This window comes from Aulonocara stuartgranti (assembly GCF_965226115.1).
Source record: "Aulonocara stuartgranti genome assembly, chromosome: 16".
Classification (NCBI taxonomy): domain Eukaryota; kingdom Metazoa; phylum Chordata; class Actinopteri; order Cichliformes; family Cichlidae; genus Aulonocara; species Aulonocara stuartgranti.
The window spans coordinates 20,291,069-20,301,201 of NC_138952.1; the positions used below are offsets into that span (position 1 = coordinate 20,291,069).

The 10,133-nt window shown below is 40.7% G+C and overlaps 1 protein-coding gene across 6 annotated transcripts in view; it reads left to right on the plus strand.

The window, feature by feature from the left end:
* The window catches only part of myo16 (myosin XVI), a 112,777-nt gene extending 103,037 nt beyond the window's left edge, over positions 1-9,740 (plus strand). For 4 of the 6 annotated variants that reach the window (XM_082508470.1, XM_082508471.1, XM_082508472.1 and 1 more), the window contains one exon: positions 6,280-9,739. In XM_082508470.1, coding sequence (XP_082364596.1) covers positions 6,280-6,426 — 147 coding nt within the window. In that variant the 3' untranslated portion in view covers positions 6,427-9,739. Of the gene's footprint in view, positions 1-3,303; positions 3,414-6,279 lie in introns of all 6 variants that reach the window. The other 2 variants (XR_014271841.1, XM_082508469.1) reach the window with 2 other exon arrangements.
* Positions 9,741-10,133: the final 393 nt, after the last annotated feature.

Sequence of the window (10,133 nt, forward strand, 5' to 3'; positions counted from 1 at the left end):
TGGTCGCTGATTTGTTTTTGTTTTGTTTTTGAATGTCAGAAATGTATATTTGTGAATGTGGAGATGTTATATTGGTTTCACTGGTAAAAATCAATAATTGAAATGGGTATATATTTGTTTTTTGTTAAGTTGCCTAATAATTATGCACAGTAATAGTCACCTGCACACACAGATATCCCCCTAAAATAGCTAAAACTAAAAACAAACTAAAAACTACTTCCAAAAACATTCAGCTTTGATATTAATGAGTTTTTTGGGTTCATTGAGAACATGGTTGTTGTTCAATAATAAAATTATTCCTCAAAAATACAACTTGCCTAATAATTCTGCACTCCCTGTATAAGGTTTCTGTTTGGGTTTGTTGACATTTTAAGTGGACAGGGAAGTGGCCTCTTTCAGTGGCATGCATCACTTGTGATGTGAGCTTTTTGTGCTTCCAAGGACAGGTGTATAATTACAGGATAAAATATTTTTGGTTTATATTTGTTTAGTTTTTTGCACTCATATGCTTACATGAATGCACATACTCTGAATCTCATTATGTTGAGCTCATTAACTACCGTATGGTTGTAGACGAACCTTTTGAAAACTGAGCCTTACCACTGACTGATGAATGTGTGTCATAGAAAGTCTAATTTTAACTTTTAAGATGATGCACACAGGTGGAGCACAGATGAAAAATTGGTTTTATTTTACATGTTTAAAAAAAAACCCCACATCATAGTTTGGGGCCTGTACCAAAGTTAGCAGGAAAGAACTCAACTGAATAAATAAAGCAACTTATCAAAATAACAAATAAAACCAATTTAAACTTCCAGAAAAAAAGTGACATAGCAGATGAGAGAAAAAAAGGGCAACAAATCAAATCAGTCCAAAACAAGCAACACCTATACCTATAGTTTTCGTTATGTCTGTGAAGGTTCTCAGTCATCCAGGTCATCGTAGTCTAAAGCTACATTCACACTGCAGGCGAAAGCGCATCAAATCCGACTTTTTTGACCCTATGCGACCCATATCCGATCATGGTGTGACAGTGTGAACGGCACAAATCCGATATTTCACTTTCGTATGTGGTACTGAATCCGATGCATATCTGATGTTTCAGAAAGCGACAGTTGTTTGAACGGTCAGGTCGCATTAAATCCGTCTTTTACGTCACTGACACAAGACAGACGCCAATTATCAGCACCCGAGAAGACATCGTGAACGATTCCTGGCCATCCAGTGAAACTGTTGGGAAGACAGCGTTGGAGAAACGTGACTATTTTATTTGTACTGTATAATCTGCAGATTCTGACAGAAATCTGCAACTATCCTTTGAAGCACCGCTCCTCTCTGAAACAGCAATAAGGATCATTATTAGGCCATATGTAAATAACAAAATAACTTAAAGCAAAATTGGGAAACGTAAAATCCGAAACAAGTCTTTATATTAACGGCCATCAGTCAAACAAGACTGTTTGGTCTGGGTCTAAACAGAGCGCGTTGTGTGTGACGTCTTCTTTTTGCGCATGTTGGCCGCCTTGAGGGTTCACACTAGAGCACGTTTGCTGTCACATTTTATTTGTAGTGTGAAGAAGCAGACAAAAAATCTGATTTGATCAAAAAATTGGAATTGAGCATTAAGACCTGCAGTGTGAACGTAGCCTAAGAAGCTTGGAAAGAAAAGTGCCATCTGAGAAGCTTCTTCAGTTCTAAGAGCAATTGGTGGGACCCAGATTTAAGCCCTATAGGGAGTATCCCTACGAGGGTCACTAATCACACGAGCCAAGATGTGAAAACGAGTGTGCGTCACAATCAGCCAAGGTTTTGGGTGAACCCATTATGATGCTAAGTCGACTAATTCTTCTAAATTTGAAAATCCACACTGGAATGACTGAAAATGCTTACATTCCTGTATTGCGCATGCATGAAATGTAAGACGATTCGACCTGCTCATTTCCGGCTCTTTGAAATTTTGCAGCAAAATGTTGAGGAAAAGCACCGAGTTTTTTTAATGGACTAACAATGAGGTGGAGTTGTTGCTGCGAGTAACACAAAAGTACAAAGTTGCAAAAGCGAGTGAGAATTAAAGAATTTGAAGAAAAGCTATCTGGACCATGTACAGACTGATATTGATCTTTAAAAGGGCTGTCAAAATTGAGAGCAAACAAAACAATTGCTGCATAATGCGCTCCGCCATCTCAGTTTAACTGGTCACATGACTGCATCATATGACTAAAATGCGTCATCGTTTTAAAAAGTCTCAGTTTATGCAGTCTCCACTGCGCCGCAAAAACGCCGTTTTCAAATGTATCCGCTTTGGAGAGCGTTTTCAAAAAGCTCAATTTTCCTTGACCAAAAACGCCGTTTCAGTGTGAGCGGAAAGCCAAAGCGGAGAGAAAAAGATGCTTTTTCAAATAAAAACGTATTAGTGTGGACATGGCCTCAGAACATTATGTGACTTATTGTGATCAACTGACCCAAGGTGTGAGTGGGCGTTAATGCTCCTGGGTTGGGATCTCAAAACTGGATTGTAGATGGCAGACAGTTGGTGTCGTAAGCCACCGCCTCTGTTCAAATATGATCATTCACAGTGGACATAGATGGCTTTCATTCCTCTTTCAAACCATCTGTCTTTGTCCAAAATGTGAACACTGGCATCCTTGAAAGAGTGACCTTTGTCCTTTAGATGCAGGTGTACATCTGAGTCTTGTGCTGTCAAGGTGGCTCTTCTATGTTGCGTTTATCTCTCTTAGAACTGAAGAAGCTTCTTGGATGAGAGATGAAATGTCTTCAAGAACTTAAAGAATTCCAGATGCTTTTCTTTTGCTTTTTGCAGGAAGAGCCGCACAGGAAGAAAGAAACTTTGCACTTGAGAGAGTAGGGTTTAAATCCAATATCACACAAAAACTTAACACTGGCTTCTTTTTGGCTTCTTTCTTTTGAGTTGTTCTGTGTTTAATGCACAAAGAAGCAAAGGACGTTCTGTTCCACTCTCAGAAGAGTTCAGCGCACGCTATTCGTAGGTAAACTTCACTAGAGATGTAAAGGCACGCTGTGTACCCACTTGACAATCCTCAGGTTGATGAAATATTTTATCGCTCCATTCAGAATTGGATGAGTTCACCTTGTGCATTGAGTATCTGAAGCCTGTTTGTGATTGCTTAGTGCTCCTTTCTTACAGCATTTTAAAGTGTGAAGCACATGTAACCATCTACTTTGGACTAGGCTGTTGTCTTGTACATAAATGCCTGTTTTCTTTCTCTTTCTATGAATCTAATGAGCTTGGCTGTTATTCTCACTGCCTCCTATATTTTCCAGAGGGGTCATCTCAACTTTTCTCCATTCGGTGCGGGGGCTGCCCTCTAAAACAGCGAGGGGGGCACAGGGGGTGGGCTCGCTGTGAGCCCTCGTGCACATGTAGGGATGTGGTGAGTGTACGTCATGCCGTGCCCCTCTCTGCCCTTAATCGCAGTGTTTTTCATCAATCCAGTGTGCAGTCAAATCAGTAATGATTCATAAAACTTCCAGAAGGTTTGTCTGAGTCAAAATTAAAATGGCAAAAATGTGTTTATGGAGTAAGAAGGGAATTTATTGTTTTAGCTTTTATGGAAATCGGTGGCTGCGGTTACCTGAAATTAATTCTAGTTTAATATTACACAGGATGTGAAGTCTGAACTCATGGCTGAAAATAAGATGTAAAAATTCTAATCAGAATTTCTGGCAGTTGTCATAAAAAATCAAATCTTCTGAAAATATGGGTCACTGGAGAAGCATTTTTGAAAACCACTGCTGTTGCAGGACATCATCTCGGCTCTCAGGAATCAGAGGAATCCTGAGTCGATGACATTTACGCTCTTCTTTTTTTATCCCTCATTTCTGGAAGGAAACTGCAGCTCACAGGTTAAATAGATCTGAATACCCACACATGTGGAGAAATCCTTAGGCAATTGCACTTGTTCCTTTTTGTTGCTGTCCTCCTCAGCACAAAAAGTCACTATACAGTGTTTTTCCTGAGAGTCTCAAGCTCGAGCTGCAGTTTTTATTGCTCTTCATCTGCTGGGATTTTTACGTTGCTGAATCCATCACTCGATTCCCTTTTAACCCTTCCTCAGACTCTCTCTGGCATCACTGCATCATCGCTGTTCACCGGTGTTTCGCTTTCTTGATCACCTTCATCACTGTGAGTTTATACACGATCGTGAGGTGGGAATAACTCTGTGCTAGACCGTTTTTATGTAGGTTTCTCAGAACTACTGGGATAAATAAAAAGGAAAGGATGAAGGAAGATGAATGGGCAGCTCATTTAAGAATGAATGGACTGGTTTGTTTGGGTCTTCGCCGTGAATAGCGAGCAGCAGTCTAGACTAATTATATAAAGACTTGACAGACTGCTAAATGATTGAATGGTACAAAGATTGATATTTTTGTTTATCCCTTCAGACAATGACTTGGCAGGGCATTTGAAATAGGAGTGGTCACATGTGCTACTCGGGAACATGTGACATGTGACACCTATTCTTAAAATGTATCGGACTAGACAGAGATCCTTACATGACTCCACAGGAACTATTCAGGGGAATATCAAAGGAAAACATCACACATAAGTCATCCCGAGATAGCAACATATCATCCTGTCTGCAGTTTCTTTTATTCTACTTGTTTTATTCTCTTTGATCGACCTGTCCTTGGCCACCCAGTTATAGAAATATTAGCTGTTTAGTGACCTTTCTCAACTCTTTTGGAATTTCATGTGTTATTGTTTGTCAGATAATAAAAAATGCAATTTATATTCTGTGAAATCCTTTCTAAGTCATATCTAGTGCTGTGGGTACAAACAATCAGAGAACGCGGTGTTTTAGTTTTCTGTATCTGAGGGTGTATACACAGTAGCGTGCATGCAGTAGCTGTTTACACCTGGGAATGTGTGCGTTTTATGTGGAAAAGCTCTGAGCTTATTGGAATATTTTGTGGCCTCGGGATATCCTTCCTGTGAGTGACAGTTTGGAATGACTACTATCCCACATTACCATGCTATTACCATAACAATCCATTCACATGTTGGTATGGATCTAAACCCATCCCCCCACCACTTCCCCCAACACAGAAGGGTGTGGTTTAGATTTCAGAGTGCTGTTATCTGGAGTAAAGTCGCCATCAGACAGCTTTGAAATGTCAAAAAGCGATTTTATTTTCTAAACTTAACTTTGTCATCTCGCCTCGATGTCATGATGACATTTTGAAGACAAGCATTAAACTGTTTTACATTTCAGACATCAAGGCCAGAAACCGTAAATGTTTCACAGTTATTAATTTGAAAAAAACTGTATCTGATGTTTACTGTGTGTGTGTCTCTGTGTATGTGTGTGTCCATGAACAGTACAGTCATGCATTGCAGAGGGACACAGTGTTCCTACTTATTTTCTGTTCCAGTAGCCGGTGTTCCTCGCTGGCGCCAGTGCAAAGAATAGCCTGGCAGGGAGGTGTAAATTATGGATTAGCTTGTTGAGTATTGTGCTAGTGCAGGCAATCTATCTCAATGTATGTTTGAGCGTTTGGGTGTGCATGTATAGTAGGTATGTGCAGGTATGTTTGTCAGAGTATCCAATCGGTGCAATGTTTTTTCCCCGGTCTGTGTGTGTGTGTGGCATAGCCTATGACTCCCTCACTAAACACATGACATGTTTGGCAGTTGACTTGGAAAATGTTACATTATAGGTACTACTGAGCTGATTTAGCTCACTGCTCGTACTTCAGCAGAGTGGAAAAACTGATAGGTGTGAAGAGAAACAACTTTGTTAATAGTTGTTTCATAGGGCCCGTGGGAGCACTTAAAGGTGTTTTTGAAGCTTTACATCGTCAGTAGCAAGCAGTAGGTTTAGGGTGCAGCAGTGGGGGTAAGGAAAGTTGAAATCACAGAGAGAGAGAGAGAGTGTTTTCATAGTATTTATTAAAATGAACAAAACAACAGTGGGATATTTGGATCTTTGTCTTAAAAGCGTTCACCTTTGAGCTCTTTTTTCTTAGGCCACCAGCTGCCAGCATAACACCCCTACCTCCCAGTTTCTAATCAGGTTTGGATGACCAGGCTGTTGTTGTTGTTTTTTTTGCCCTGTTAATGTTATTATTTTTATGATGCTTGTGCAGTCACTGTTTATCATCCCACCCCTCCGCTCCGATCATGGCTTGTCAATTGGACTTCCTGTCGTTAATCTTTTGGATTTTTCAGTGTGCTGCATCTCCTCAGCAAACCCTAGCCTCCTTTCCTAACCTTGTATTCTTCCTTCTGTGCCCCAGGTGTTCCAGCGGCTACGTCTGTCCAACGGGGATGAGAGCGCCGCCCTTGGAGAGCTTCTGCGATGGCGGCGATTGCAGTGTGAGGGGCGGCGTGACTGGAAGCGCCGCCCACCTAAGTCCCCACCCCTGCCCCCCACGCCCACCTAAGTCCCCACCCCTGCCCCCCACACTGCTCTGGACCAACAGGAAGGCCCCTCCATGATGGAGGTTTTCTGATAAAGTCACATACGTTGGCTATGAAGTTCCTCCCTCTTTCTTCAGCCACACTTCCACGAGCTTTTCAATTTTATTCGTTTCCCTTTTTTTTGTTTGTTTTTGATCTGTTAACCTCTGTCCCCATTGACTAAGCTGAAGCTCCAAGAATGAGCCTAGTCCGTGGGGTGAAGGTCCTGCTTTTTCCCTTTGCACTCAACTGTGGGGGATTCCCTTACTTATGTGATAGAAACTCAGCACCATGTGACAGCTAACTGATACTAACTGATATCCATGAAAAATGACTGCAAAGCAGAAAAAGAATAGATGCGGGATAGTCTGTGATGACATATATGATCAAAAAGAGAAAAACACTGACTTGTCTATTTATTTTCAGCTCTTCTAAGATGAAATGACTGACGCTGATCAATAGGAGGCTTACAAGCAAAGTAGTTGACCTGGGGTTTAGATGCCGAATGGCCATCTGATTTGGATCGTATGGCCTCATAAGATGAGCTGCTGCATTAAAATGAGCTCCACTCTAAAACCCGGTGCTGATTATACTTGACGTGCTGTGATGTTCCCGTGTGATGCTTTCTCATATGTGCACACCTCAGAAAGTCTCAGAAAGTTTACAAGTCAACCAACGCCTCTGGAGACCTTCAGTTTTGAACAACACTTTACTGGCTTAGACATGGGACCTTTTTCAGGTACACAGCTCTCATTTAGCGTCTCATGTGTGGGCTCTAAGTGCTACTGCAGCCCTGGCAGCAAGGGGCCCGGGGTCAGGGTAACCTCAGTATTATCCCAAGGTGCACTTCTCTTCCCCCTTGTTACCACCAGCCTGTGAGAAAGCCCTCTGGCCAATCCTAAACTACTGCACTTACCTTTACTAGGAGACGGGGATCCAACTAATGAGCATACTTTGGCTTTATGTATAAAGGTAAAGCTGAGATTTTAAAAAAAGAAAAGAAAAAAAAAGCTTTAGCCGATAGGTATTTAGTTCATGTTCTGAACATGAAACTCTGTGCCAAAGTGATACAATGTGTGAAAGCTATATCTAAACTAACAAGTATAGTTATTAAAACTGATGCGTACGGTAGTCTCCTTATGCTTGTATACTGTATGTACAGACTGACAAATGACCAAATCATAGCTGTTGTTGCAGTTCACTGGTGATCCTGTGTGGACTAAAAACATTAAAAAGTGTTTAAAATGGGTATAAAACTGTTCACACTCTTAACGTGTCTCATCAGCATCTGAACAGGTTAATGCGTTTTTCAGGAGACCTCACGCACAGATGAACCTGATTATTGTACAGATCCCTACTTCGTTGTTGTGTCCTCGCAGGCGCCTATTTTTTACCTTCTCTGTCCTGTCCTCATCTTCTTTTCCTTTCCCGTACTTGACCCAAAACAAACAGACCCCCTTGCCCTTTCCCCTACTTGACCCACCCCACCTCCTCCAGTGGATCAAACCGGCTTTACGGGTGTTTCCATGGTAGCCACAGTGTAAATAGTGAATGGTGTCATATGTTTTAGCTTTTACTATAGAAGAAAAGCACGGCGGTTGACCTTGAAGATGAAAGACAAGGATGAGTATATAATACTGTGTATGGTGAAACTGAGATTGAAGAATGTCTCGGGTTAGATGCAATGCTGAGAGAAAGAGGTCTATTTTAAGATGTGAATATCTTTTCTTTTTTTTCTTTTTTTTAGAACGACTGTCTACGGTTATGAAAATTCGTTTATACTCTATTTAATGATTTGTTTATTCCCCTTCGACCCCATTGTTCTGCTCCCTGATGCAATGCAGATGTTCTAAATGTATATGGATGTTTTATTGCACAATGTTTATGTGGTGTTGTGTTGACCTCTGTAATGGGCTGGGTGTGTCTAGACAAGGTGTTCGATCTTTAAAGATCCAGTCTGAATTGTTAGAGCCTCCAAGTATCAATAGCTCTAATAGATTTCTCATTCCCACTGATCACCCACAAGGCATTTAAATTGGTTCAGAATTGCAAATTAGCAGCGCCATCGCAGGATCGATTTCGGTTGTTGTCGGCGTGCGAAGGTGCACAAATATTCTAGAGCCCGTTGAAGGCGAACTTGCCCAGTTGTGTTTTGGTCTGACTGGCTGAATGTACAAATGCAAAATTTTTATTCCACCATCCTGTGCACATCTTTGAATCTCTTTGTATCTTATTACCGGAACATGCGCCTGAATCAAAACAGTGTACCTAACTGCTTAATGTGATTATTGTCTTCAGAAGTTGTGTATGCAGTTCATTTTTTTTCAAGCAAGTATAAGGTATTGATTTGCCCCATATATCACACCTTGTGCACTGTGATTTGGGGCTGCATGAGCACTGCAATGGAGAAATATATCAAACATTTTCACACAAGTAGTTGTGTGTTTCATCTGCGATCAAACAAAAGACAGGAACCAAGACTAAGCTCGTCAACCTTGCTAATGCCATTGAAAGAATTTCTAGCTTTGGTATTTATCCTTCAGTATAATCAGAGTTATGGTTGGTCGTGTGCAGTTTTGTGTATACTTATGTTTATGGAAGTCATGAAATGAGGACATTTTTAAATTGTATTTTAAAGCATATCAGTGGTTTTTACCTTGCATGACCACATGTTGGGTGTCCTCCCCGTATAACATGCTCGTGCAGAAAAGATAAAGGCTGTCTAATGTGAAGAACTGCTTCCCTCTGCACTGTGAATCACTCCACTGTCCCCCACTGTCTCGGCTAAACACATCATCCATCCATATCCACATAAACCCATCTGCTAATATGTCCACTTCATCACATACAAATCTTGATGAATTCGCTCACTCTGAAGTAAGCTCCGGCAGCCAAAATACTGCCAGTCATATTCGTTAGCCAGGAATCTATAAATCCTCTGCTCTGAGATCACCTCTCTGGTGCTACTGCCAGTGTACAATGGCCATCTATTGTCTCCAGTCCACTTATAGTTGTCCAGAGAGACATGATATTTCAGCACTGCCTTTCATATTGTTGTTGTTGTTGTTTTTTTTTTTTTATTGTAATCTTTCTTTTGTACATGACATACAGTATATTTTAATCTGCATACATATGTGTTTGTGGAAAGAAAAAAATGATTGTGATATTTCAGAATTATTATGTTCCCAATTTTTTAAGTACTGTACTTGTACAGCAATAAAGCACAATTGTGTCAATGCGAGTCTGTGTGTGTGTGTGTGTGTGTGTGTGTGTCTATATTTAAGTAGCCACTGTGACATTACCCATTGTTTGTAAAACCTAATTGTGAACCCTCAGTTTTAGCATTGACCTTTTTTCAAACACTCACAATCAAATGCAGCAATACAACTGTTTTAAGATGCCAGATTTAAATCCCCCTTCTACTTGCATTATTTGGCCGGCCGTGTCACTTGAGCATCGGCACAAAATCAGTTTCAGGAAAGAATAAATAAAAGTTCAGATAAAGCATATTTCTAAAAATAAAAAGTCTGTTTTGACAAAAGATTTTTCCGCTTGCTACAAAGTGTAACCTGTTTTTTTTTTAAACCCACATCTGCAAGCCTCCAGACAGTTCCTCTCTTGTCAGCCCATTACTCCATCACTTGCAAGATGCTCTGCATAACTGCAATTTCAAATAAAAAGCTACAGCATT